Here is a 13,918-nt window from a genome sequence, read left to right as displayed (position 1 = left end):
TTATATATATCTATATATATATATACTTTTATTTAAAAGCAGCAGAAATTCAACAAAACCTGTTACTCGGAGTTTCACGTTCCCGTTCGTCGGACAGTTTTGTTAAAAAAGCGCGCAAAACAGTCCGACGAACGGGAACGTGAAACTCCGAGTAACAGGTTTTGTTGAATTTCTGCTGCTTTTAAATAAACCATATTACTCTACCCCTGGTATTTGAGTAATCTTTTTTCTAACTTGTTTCACATTTATGTGTTTACTCCGGTATATATGTATATATATATATATATATAGATATATATATATATATATATATATATATATTTGCATTTATGCACTATCTTAGTGTATTCCACTGATGCAGAGTCAGAAATCCGGGATCTGGAATTATCCAGTAATTTTTTTACTAGTTTATTTTGTCTCTTTGTCTTCTCTCCTGGTACTGTATGAGCATTTAATGTGGTTTTAGAGTCAAGTTTTGACTGCTATTTCCAGCGTAGTGGTATCTCTTAGATAACGTAAATTATAACATATATATATATAAGTATGTATGTACATTTGTGTATGTATGTATATGCATATACATGCATACCTCTGTCACAAATAAATAAACATACACTCACTCACGCACGCAACCCTGCTATGATTTGTATTTTCAAAGAAACTTATTACTAAAGCCTGTAAACTCAGCAGTAATTGCTTGCCTCTATTTTTTCCCTTCTTTCTTCCAACAAATCTTCTTTTCATCACATCTGTGATTTTGTTCAATGCGTATAGATGATTTCTATGTATGTATGTATGTATGTATGTATGTATGTATGTATGTATGTATGTATGTATGTAATATGTATGTATGTATGTATCTGTCTATCTATCTATCTATCTTTCTATTTATAATGTTTGTATATATATATATATATATAAGTATGTAAGTGCGTCTGTTTATAAATACATGTATTTATTCATAACCGTATGTATGTGTTAGTTTATAGGTAAGTACATATATGTGCATACGTGTGTGTGTGTGTGGTGTGTGTGTGCTATTTCCACTATCAGCGACTGAGTACATTAAAACTTCGATATGTTGAATAAAAGGAGAAAAAACATAATAAAATTTTATAAATATTTCTGTGATTTCTTTAGTCGATTCCTCTGCACTGCGATAGCTTGAGTTGAGTTGACTTCATTATTATTATTATTATTTTTTCATTTAGAAAATAATACTGCATTGCGTCTGTTAAATATTCAATTATATCTTATTTAACTTACTGACATTTTGTAGTGTTTCCACCAACTTTTCAACAAGACACTGTTGAAAATTAATTATATTACCCACTGATTAATCAAATTAATTTAACTTTATTCCAAACAGCAGGTAACATCTCTTTTAGTGCATTCTTGCAGATTTTACATAATTCTAGAATCAGTACTTTTGCTCAGTTCTTCGTTAATTTACTGTTGTTTTGTTTTCTTGAGCATATCCACGTTTCACGGTGTCCTAACCTTGACTATATTCTATTTCACTTAGAAGAAAATTATGAGTACATTATCTGATGCGCCGTTTCCATTCATACGTCGCTAAATTTTGATTTGCAATTTCTACAAGACCAAGAGTCTGCCTACACGCTTACTCATTGGATCTCACATCGTTGAATTCAACGTTGCAAGACCCTCAACATTATTTCACATCTCTTTCAACCACCCGCCCCCATTTGATCCTTCTTTCCGATCTTTACTTTAATCCGTTTTCATGCAGTTTGTTGTGCACTAGAAATCTTCAAAACATGCTGTAAAATCTAACACATAATCCTCTTAATGACATTTCGTAAATCATATCGTAGTTACCGTTAATTTCTATTCTGTAATCTTATAAAAATATTTTGACTTTTCAATCGATCGCTTCTAAACTATCGATATTCTTATTGCCATGCGACTATTGTAAAACTTTCCTCATAATAACGACCTTTGTATTGCAAGTCGTTTGCAGCAATAAATATTAATAAAGACTTCCTCGCAAAACTGGAACATTCTAGGTAGACTTTTACGATTTATGTATTATATTACAAATATGACACTGAGTTCTGAAGGAATGGTCGAGCCAATGCAATATACGTTAATAAAATATATATATATTCATATTGTCATAAAGGTGAATTGTTGAGTTTTCATGAGAGAATGTCTTAGAGAACAATTCATCTTTTAAACAATCAAATCATGTGATTTCTTTGATATTTCTTTGTTCAGAATAGCAAGTAAAGGAACTGACACATTATACATTCATAATAATAGGCCAGCATTATAAAATATCGTTATATGGAATCTCAATCACACTTTAGACAGCTTTTATCAAACATCAACTTAAGTTTCAAACTTAAAGAGAGATGTGAAGGAATTCGTTTTTAATAACTCTCCAAAGAAGATAAGAAGTTCTAATCAACGGTAGACTTTTTGATGTTAGACGGTGTTGGAGAGACTTTCACAAAATCTGTGAAAGCCTATCTGAGTTTTAAGCATAGAAGAAAATCACTGTCTTATATCAATATTTTTATAAGAACAAATTTATACAAAGTTCTTCAAAGATGAAATGAATTTATTACTCTACCCTTTCTTTAGCCCTTCAGTCTTCAAATTATTTTATACTATACTAGACATAGACACCGATGCGCAGAGACACAGAGACTGACATACACAGACATAAAACACAGACATACACATACATACACACAGACGTACATATGTATGTATGCATGGATACAGACACATACACACATATCTTACTCTTTTGTGTTGAAGAGCGTAGGCCCGAAACATAAAAGACTTTCATTTCCCCGAGCGTCAAACTAATACACCTGCTTGTTGTTTATGCACTTGTCTTCGTCTGGCGCTAATTAGGAACAACATTAATCACAAAACAACTGGGAAATTGTTTGATATATATATATATATAGATGTGTGTGTGTGTGTGTGTGTGTGTATCAAAATATATTTATGTAAATATATATATATATATATATATAAATAAAACTTACTTGGAGAAGTAGAAAAAGAAAACGACGCGAGCATTCAATCATATAATAACAATTTAATAAATAAAACATATGCATACATACGTAGATATATATACATACCTACATCTATATGTATATATACATGCATATATGGGTGCAGGACCCCACAAATAAACGTAGAACACAACGAGAAATGAAAACATAAAAACAAAACAAGGAAACGGACTTTTTTTTAACAACGAAAAAACAGTATAAGACAAGCGATACAAAGAATATTCCCCTTCTTCAGCTGCTTCTGTTTCGACTCCATGCGTGTTTCGAAGGTAAGGGCAGAACACGATCCGGCCGAAGCAATCCTTCCTGCAAAATGAATTAAATAAAATATATGTATGTATGTATGCATTTGTTTTATTTATTAAATTGTTATTATATATATATATATATATATATATAATTATATATATATATATATATATATATATATATATATATATATATATGTGATATATAGGAAATGTATTTTGGGATGTGGGATTTTGCTGAAATGCACTTAAATTTCAAAAACTCGTAAATGTTCAAAATACATTTATTTACATATATACCAAGTAGTTGTAACTATATTTTTTGTTTATTAATGGTAAAATTGTAATATATATATATGTTATATATATATATATATAATATATATATATATATATATATATTATATATATATATATATATATATATATATATATATATATACAGGAGTAAGCACATAAATGTGAAACAAGGTGGAAAAAAGAGTACTCAATTACTAGAGGTAGAGTAATATGCTTTATTTAAAAGCAGCAGAAATATAACAAAGCTGTACTCAGAGTTTGTTAGATATCTGCTGCTTTTAAATAAAGTATAATATATATATATATATATATATATATATATATATATATATATACAGAGTAAGCACATAAATGTAAACAAGGTGGAAAAAAGAGTACTCAATTACAAGAGGTAGAGTAATATGCTTTATTTAAAAGCAGCAGTAATATAACAAAAGCTGTTACTCAGAGTTTGTTATATTTCTGCTGCTTTTAAAAAAGTATTATATATATATATATATATATATATATTAATATATAATATATATATATATATAATACATTATATTTATATATAATATATAATATATTATATATAATATACATATATATTTATATATATACATGCATACCCCACAACACAATGCATATATTCGAAGGTCTAGAATGAAACTAGAATCCAATATCAAACAAACTGCTCACAAATATTGTATCTTGTAAGAAACCGTTCATAAATGCTGTCTATTACTTGACGCAATAATATTGTATTATCTAAATGAGATTTTAGAACAAATCCTATTGGATCACATGCAGTCGCTAAATATATTATCTTCTTGCAATATATTCAATTTAAATAGACATGACAGGGGACAATGTTTTGAAGGGTATACTCTTGACAGTTACTGAAACTCAACACTGGAATATAATATAACACTCACCATTAACATGACGCTTCAGAGATGTCAGTTGGCCTCCAGTTAATATATCGCGTATTAAAAATTCAGTGTATATTGTGTCTGCCGTTATTGTTGTATGTATACTCTTGTTGTTCTCGACTAGACAGTTTATACTTAAATTAAAGGTGTTCTTGCCAAGATTATCCTGTATATATATTCTGTTTATTGCCTAAATGGAGATTTAGCTATTATGCCTATCGAGCAGAGCGAGCAAATAGAAATCTCTTCGGGAATATTTTGTGGCTATGCTAACATGATTGTCTACCATTTTGGACGTCCTCCGCGCAGCTTTTCTAGATTTATTGAGCTTGTTAAGCCTGTTAATTATTCTATTAAAATACATGTGAAATGCAAACGCATTTTTATGATCGAAATCCTTGGCTCTAATCACGTAGAGATTTCCCAACTCAAAATATATTCTTTCGGTAAACTGTTAAGATTAAAGCCATCTTAAAATCTGACATTGAAAAATATTCCATTAAAAGTCATGCATGAATTGGCTCTAATTAAATGCACTTGCAATTGGGGAAAACACGTAGAGATTATACATGTGTGTGTGTGTTTGTATGAGCGTGCGTGCGTGTGGGCGTACGCGCGTTTATTTATGTATGTATGAATGATAGTTGGTTTATACTCAAGTTATTTGAAACTGTCCTCTTGCTTTTAAATACACAATATCTTACGTTTAACTGTGTATGTTATAACGATGTCCTCGTGCATAATTTTTTTATACATATAATTTTGTGCTCGTGTGTGTATATGTGTGCGTGTTTCTTTTTATGCAAACGCTGTAAGTATGCTACGTGTGAACACGTTACTGTGGCTACAAAGCTGCGTTATTAACTCTGTGAGTGTAACATCCGTATGCACTTAAGTATATGTGTGTTTATTCGTATGCAAATAAGTATACGTGTTTGTACGTATGTATATCTGTACATGCACATATAAATGCACTTGTGATAAATGCATAAAAATACACACATGTACATAATCATATATACTTCCATATGCACACCACACAAACACACATATATTCTCACTTTCTCTCTCTATATACCACTTTCTCTATATCTATCTATCTATCTATCTATCTATCTATCTATCTATCTATCTATCTATCTATATATCCCCTTCTCTCTATTTCTATGTATACACACACACACACACATACACACACACAGATATATATATATATATAATATATATATATAATATATATATATATATATGTATAGATATCTATGTTTATGTATATATAGATATACATATATATATAAATGATAATATTAATGATAATAATAATACTCTCTCTCTCACTCTCTCTCTCTCTATATATATATAGAGAGAGAGAGCATATTAATACATACCCTTATGTAATAATGATTGGAAGCATGTATGCAGACGCACACACATGCACACATACATACACGCACACATTTATATGTGTATGCATGTATCCTTGTGCGCAGGTGCGTATGTGTTGGCGCGTGCGAGCATGTGTAGTACTAAATTCTGCCAACTAATTTATGGGCGCCTCTCTGACTATTCCATATTTCCATTTTAATTCAAGATAGCGGGTGTTGAGGGAGACCTAGTTTTCGTTAAAAAAAAAACCAGAAAAAATATCGAATTAATTTATCATGATTATTTTCATTTAGTTTTCATCAACATTGTTGCTGCCTGTTATCACATAAGCCATTAGCAATCCATTCTACCGCAACCCAACCAAACTTCCACATTGCTGGCTGATGCATATTTTGGCTCTTGTACTGAGGAACATCAAAATGATCAAGACCAAATTCATTAACGATATCTTAATAAAATTGTGAGACGGGCGCCATTATGCGGCGTTCGTTAGTTCTCGTCGACCCAATCTAATTTTCGTGTAAAGTTTTCTCTGCTTTTGTAACCTTTTCTATGACTCAGCTAATAATTGAGAGATGCAACCGATAAGTGAGCTGCTGCGGACTTGCCTGATATGCTACAAAGAGCAGATAAAGCTCTCCTCCAATCAGTTTATATATTCAAGAAGTAAAACTAATACATACCTAACTATATTTTACTGAATTAGTTACGGCTTTGATTATAGAGTTTTGTTTATAGATTTACTGGAATTTGAGATCCTGTGACTAAAGAACATCATAAACTGAGTAAATCTTTATTTCAAAATAAATTTTCACCCGAAAACATATACACACAAACACACAAACACACACACATATTTACAAAATTATTGATAATGTTCGACCATGACTTTGGCTTAGTAGGCTTTGTCAGAGTCTCTGACGAAGGCCACTCAAGAAATTCAAGTTTGATCGTGTTTATATTATAAGTATAGAGTAATCCCTTGACTATCGCTGGTGCGACTTTCCCAAAAAACCCGCAAGAGGAGAAAGTCCGCGAAGTAGAAACAGCACTGTACTGTATATATATACGCTGATGACGGGTCAATGCCCAGAAACTCGAGTCCGTGTGTATCATACAGGTTGACCATGGGAAAGATGGGTTCCCTTTGAAAATACTGATAGGGCACAGAAAGTGTGTCAATAGCCAGCTGGATGAGGTGTCCTCCTGGATATACAAGCTACAGTAGCATCCAACCTTAGTGGTTAGCCACATTTATGTGGCAAATATACTTCACAATGTTGTGCAGCTGCGGTTTATACCTCGCTCAGAGATTTATTATTGCTTATATTTATTTTATTTTTATAATTTGTGTATATTCATTTTATTATAAATGCAAAACAACACCACGGAGGAATCGACGTAACCTTAATTAATAAACCGCGATAGGTGAACCGCGATAAATGAACCGCGATATGTCGAGGGATTACTGTACATTCAAACAGACATTAACGATTTTTTTTTATGTCAAGTTATGATAGAATATTATACCTTAAACTGAAAGATTACTCAGTACTTTTGGTACTTATTTATTATTCTTTAGCAAGAATATTATCGATTGTAACTTCGAAGTTTCGGCTCGCTGAACCATAAGCAGTTACCGTTACGTTCGAGTTCATCTTGGCTTTATATAGTTTCTGCTAAATTAAAATTTTCTGGGGTAAGTGGAGCACTGTTCATTGTTAATTAAGTTTTAGGGTTGGTGGTGATGGAAGATTTTATTGATTAAATTTGGAATTATTTTAATGTTCAGAATTCAGTCATACAAGTAGAATTTCTAATCAGGTGTGTTCGTTTTGGTGTGTCAGCTGCAGGTCTTAGGCTTGTATTTTTTTTAAGGGTTTACGAAACAAAATAGATTGGTGAAAATGTTAGTTGGTCAGTAGATGTGTCACTAGCTTTACTAATGAATTACATTATTTTGGCACAAACGGAGATTTAAGCAATTTGTGCTTTTTCTAAAATCTGGCATTTAAGTTACTAGTTTCTTTTGCCGAATCCCAAAGTTACAGACATGTAAACAAACCAACACCTCTCGGTGGGGGAAAACACAAATAAAACATATATTTATTTATATACGGATTTCTACACAGTTTCCGTCTATCAAATTAGAATGTAAGACGTTTGTCGGCCAGAGGTTATAATAACAAACACTTGCCCACGGTACCGCTCAGCAGAACCGATCTCGAAGCTTTTTACTCACTCAGTAATACTCGTGCCTATTTACATTCTTCTTTAAGGGCGGCGAGCTGTCAGAATAGTTAGCAGGCTGGGCGAAATGCTTAGCGGTATTTCGTCTGCCGCTACGTTCTGAGTTCAAATTCTGCCATGGTCGACTTTGCCTTTCATATTTTCGGGGTCGATTAAATAAATACCAGCTACGCATTGGGTTCGATATAATCGACTTAATTCGTTTGTCTGTCCTTGTTTGTCCCCTCTGTGTGTAGCCCCTTGTGGGCAGTAAAGAAATAGATATTTCTTCTGCCGTTACGTTCTGAGTTCAAATTCCACCGAGGTTGACTTTGCCTTTCATTCTTTCGGGGTCGTTTAAATAAGCACCACTTACGCAGTTGCTGGTCCTTGTTTGTCCCCTCTATGTGTAGACCTTGTGGACCATAAGGATATATATATATGTATGTATATATGTATTTATCTTTACATTACAGCACATTTTTATATTGCAGAGAAATTTGAAATGTTTATTGATGTATACATTCATAATATAAATTATTTCCCTGTATTAATCTAATTTCTCTATTTTAATTCTCTTTCCAGTTTGCTCTCAGTCGGCTATGGGTATTTTCGCACTTTTTATACTAAACAACCCAATTTCCCATCATGTTGTTCAAGCATATAGTAATGCTTTGCATCTACCCGTATTCGTTCTGAATGTAGCTACAAGACATCAACTGCCAAGTTATCCATTTGAGATACATATGAGCCCGTCCTATATGCCAGCCATCACAGAGCTGATCAACTTCTATCGGTGGAGGCGAATTTTCTACATTTTCGATTCAGATGATGGTAAGTTACTCTTTTACTCTTTTTCTTGTTTCCGTCATTTGACTGTGGCCATGCTGGAGCACCGCCTTTGGTCGAGCAACACGACCCCAGGACTTATTCTTTGTAAGCTTAGTACTTATTCTATCGGTCTCTTTTGCCGAACCGATAAGTTACGGGGACGTAAACACACCAGCATCGGTTGTCAAGCGATGTTGAGGGGGGGGGGGGGCAAACGCAGGCACACAAACATATACACACACATATACGTATATATATATATATTATATATATATATATATATATATATATATATATATATATATATATATATACATATATATACGACGGGCTTCTTTCAGTTTCTGTTTACTAAATCCACTCACAGGGCTTTGGTCAACCTGAGGCTATAGTAGAAGACACTTGCCCAAAGTGCCACGCAATGGGACTGAACTCAGGACGATGTGATTTGGAAGCGAGTTTCTTATCACACAAACACACTTCACGTTATATATTCTTTACTACACACCTAACTACAGTACACATATACACACGCTCAGTTATTTACACTACTCGCATGTATATATGTAAGTAAGTGAACTTCCTTGTGTTTTTAGGGGCACGATCTATTTTAACGTTTTACGTGTGTGTCTAGGTGTCTGTCTAGGTAAGGCAGACCTTAGAAGTCATCTGAGGAGCCACGCAGACAGAGTATTTATTTAGCTTTCACTTTTTCAGTCATTTGACCGCCTTGAAAAAATTTGAGTCGAATAAATGAACTGACTCACTTCTTTTTATTCTATCGTACTCCATTGAGGAACCACTAAATTACAGGAACATAAACACATCCACACCGGTGTCAAGAGGTGACACATGACAAATTTCGTTCAGTTTCCGTCTGCCAAATCCATTCACGAGGATTTGGTCCTCCGAGGCTATAGTTGATGACACTAGCCCAAGGTGCTACCTAGTAGGACTGAACCCGGACCATGTGAATGCAAACTTCTTACCACACAGCCACGCCTGTTAACTATGTGTTGTACTGCATCTCTAATTGCAGTGGTTATAGAAAAGAATATGTTTTAAAAAGTAGAGCGAATGTAATGTAGAGGTGAACGTCAGGAAAACAATTTGTTAAGACTTATTGCAAGATGCACCCAACATAGCTATATCAGTACAAAACAGTGTAAATCCCTAGCAGAATTGAAAAACCACGTCCATTCTGGTCATATTTAAGCGAACAATCAAACCATGGTACTAATCGAAATTGGGTTGTAGCCAATGTATGTATGTATGTATGTATGTATGTATGTATGTATGTATGTATGTATGTATGTATGTATACATGAATGTATGCATGTATGTATATGTGGGTATGTATATATGAATGCATGTATGTATGTATTATGTATGTATGCTTATATGTCTGCATGTATGTATATATGTTTGTATGCATGAATGTATGTATGTATGTATGTATGCATGTATATATGTATATATATATGTATGTATGTGTGTATGCATGTAGTTTTGTATGTATGTCTGCATGCACGTATGCATGTATGTATATATATATATATATGTATGCATGTATGCATTACTATGTATGTTTGTATATATGTATACATGGATATATGTATACATGGATATATGTATACATGTATACATATGTTTATGTATAATTATAAGATCATTTAACTCTACATCTGTGGTGAATAATTAATGTGTTAATTCCTTTGCATAAAGTTCGTCTTTTAGTTTTCTGTTTCATTAAGCGCCATAAAATAATCTTTTGGAGATTAAAGGATTCGTTTTTACTTTGTTTTGCCTTTTTCTCTTATTTACAATCTCTCTTAGTTAAATATGTACCGATTTTAATTTCTTTTTAAAGAAATGTGAAATATCGACAATTTCATGATCACAAGACGATTGAGATACATTGATTGATTTTGTTTGTTGTTAAGTTAACGTTAAGAGAAGGTTATTGTGTCAATGCTAACGGCAGTTTGCTCTGTCAAAGAGAACTGAAAGCTGTTAAGCCAAAAGGGTCTGAATGTTAGGTCAAAGGTAAGGCGAAGATATTGAATCGGAGATAAGGGGTATTTGAATTAGAGATAAGAATTGAATTTATTGAGTCAAATAAAAGGGGAGTGTGTTGATGGAAAAGTAAATGGCTATTTGTTTAGTAAAGATGAAGGAAAGGTTGTTCAGTATGAGATAAGGAGCAGTGGAGGATTACCGAATCGAAGATAACAGAAAGTTGTTGAATCAAAGTCAAGTGAAGATTGTTATGATAACTTTAAGGGGAATTTGTTGAGTGAAATTTAACGGGTATTGGCTTAATGAAACTTAAGGAAAGGTTGTTGAGTGAAAGATAGGGAAGATTGCTGAATCAAAGATAAAGTTAAGTTGTGAATTCCTGAGCAAAAGAAAGATTAGTCAAGTCAAAGGTAAGTGAAAGCCGTTGAGATAAAAATAAGGGTTACTTTTTCTAGTGGAAAATAACAGAATTTATTTGAGTCAAAAGTAAAATCTAACGAACTAATTCTATTTACTTTATGAAAAGTGGGAGAATATTAAATTTAAAGAACTCTGATATGTGTAAAGATTAAATTACTTCCAAAACAATCTACTGTGAAGCAAACAAATGCAACACAAGACCAAGAATATACTGTATGGTCACGTGGTTAAGAACACGGTGTAGGAATTGTTGAGTAGGTAAGGAAAGTTCACAAATATTAATATATAGTTAAGATGTTCGCTTGACAGTTAGGTAGATCATTCAGATATAATTTATCCATACAATATCATGGAGGTTATCTTCAGTTTTCTGTCGACCAACGTTTTTCCAGTATAATTAAAGGAAGCTATTGCAAGCCTGTAAGAGTGTGAACTGTTGCTAATAAGCGACTTAATCTGTTACCCTACTTAACAATCCCCGCGTAATTCGTAGGTAGTTTTTACGGAGTCTAATTCATTGTGATATTGATGTCTAGTCGCCGATGTGTGTGTGTGTGTGGACTGTGTTTTAGTTAAAGCTACGGTTTTACATCTTCTTAGAGTCACCACTGTTCGTTATTTTCAACTGAGGAATGCTTAAAGTGACAGAAACGCTGCGTCCTAGAATCCAATAGAGGCCAACACTGGGCACATTTAATGTTTTTACACCTTTTATCATAAGAGAGAATATATTTCTCCATAGCAGCTGCAGTGAATTTGCCTTTAAAAGTTGAAATATGCCACAAATATATTTTCTCTAACTTAAATTTCGCGTATTCCTAATCAATGCTTGGCGCTGATAGTTTTGAAAACACACACAGACACACACACAAACACACATGTATATATCTATTACGCATACTCGCTCAAAAACACATACATAAAGTCTTTTACTATTTTACTTGCTTCAGTCATTTGACTGCGATCTTGCTGGAGCACGGCCTTTAGTCGAGCAAATCGCCAAAGGACTTTGTAAGCCTAGTACTTATTCTATCGGTCTCTTTTGCCGAACTGCTAAGTTACGGGGACGTAAACACACTAGCATCGGTTGTCTAGCGATATTGGGGGGACAAACTCAGACATGCAAACACACACAAACATATATATACATATACATATATACGAGGGTTTCTTTCAGTTTCCGTCTACCAAATCCACTCACAAGGCTTTGGTCGGCCCGAAGCTATAGTAGAAGACACTTGCCCAAAGTGCCACGCAGTGGAACTGAACCCGGAACCATATGGTTAGAAAGCAAGCTACTTACCACACAGCCACACAGCCACTCACACACTAAAACGTATACATATGTACATACCTGCATATATCTATAATTATATGTACCACGCACACACACACTCACTCACATTTATGCATATATATATACATATTACATCAGTTACCAGAAGACAAAATTGTGTATGTGTGTATATGTGCGTGTGTGTGTAAAGATAACTTTAGTTCTAGAAATATAAGTTAAAAAGAGGAACTTCAAGCCATTGTCTTTGTTAAACTGACGTATATAGCGGCGGCGTTTCCATCGACTTCTTAAATGAGGATAGATTAGTTAATGTTATCTAGTGTACACTACAATGCCCAGAACAAAAGACAGGTTCATAAAGGTGAAATGCCGGCGATCCCATTTCTGACCAAGAGAAACTGATCTGCAGTTAAACAACGACACCAAAAAGCAACAATGATGACAGCGTCGGCAACCTCAGAAACAAACAATAGCTTATGGTACAAGATAAGAGACACAAGATAAATCCATACACAATACTTGCTTTGATAATTCGTTCTTCACTTGGAATTATTGACACTAGATTCTTTTATTTACTGCAGACAGATAACTTTGATTGTAACGTAAGGCTCTTGTCTTATTAGTAAGGTGTTCCAATTATTTTTGAATTAGTTCCTTATCTTCTTAAGTTTCAACAATCTCTCTAGTTCATTAATTACAGTTTGTACTGGTTGTTTTAACAAACGTTGCTTTGATATTAGTTGTCTTTCCAGTTCAGTGTTCAAATTACTGTTGTTTATGCTGTCATTTTAGTACAAAGACAGCCCTTATCACCAAGATATATTATCGACAACATTCTAGCCATGTCTCCGGTTCTTCGGTGAATTTAGTACGAAATTTTGTAATGCTTCATTTTATTTGCTGACGTTTGAATATGAATTGAGCAAAATTTTAGCTGTATTTTTGAAAGGGTGAACGACAACGGCGTAAATCTTCTTCTTCTTCTTTTCTTCTTCTTCTTCTTCTTCTTCTTCTTCTTCTTCTTCTTCTTCTTCTTCTTCTTCTTATTCTTATTCTTCTTCTTCTTCTTCTTCTCCTTCTTCTCCTTCTCCTTCTTCTCCTTCTTCTTCTTCTTCTTCTTCTCCTTCTCCTTCTTCTTCTCCTTCTCCTTCTTCGTCTTCTTCTTCTTTGCCTCTTCCCCTACTCCTCCTTCTCATCGTCCTCCTCCTCGTCCTC

The 13,918-nt window shown here is 33.4% G+C and overlaps 1 protein-coding gene across 4 annotated transcripts in view; it reads left to right on the top strand.

Moving 5' to 3' along the window:
* The window catches only part of LOC115210959 (glutamate receptor 4), a 676,560-nt gene that overhangs the window by 142,833 nt on the left and 519,809 nt on the right, over window positions 1-13,918 (top strand). For all 4 annotated transcript variants that reach the window (XR_004999835.1, XM_029779782.2, XM_029779772.2 and 1 more), the window contains exon 3: window positions 8,722-8,970. Coding sequence is in view for 3 of the 4 variants with exons in the window: in XM_029779782.2 (XP_029635642.1) it covers window positions 8,722-8,970 (249 nt within the window). In the remaining variant the exon portion in view is untranslated. The remainder of the gene's footprint in view (window positions 1-8,721; window positions 8,971-13,918) is intronic.

This window comes from Octopus sinensis, linkage group LG1 (assembly GCF_006345805.1).
Source record: "Octopus sinensis linkage group LG1, ASM634580v1, whole genome shotgun sequence".
Classification (NCBI taxonomy): Eukaryota; Metazoa; Mollusca; class Cephalopoda; order Octopoda; family Octopodidae; genus Octopus; species Octopus sinensis.
Note: the sequence above shows the minus strand (reverse complement) of the source record. Positions and strands in the feature narration are given on the sequence as shown.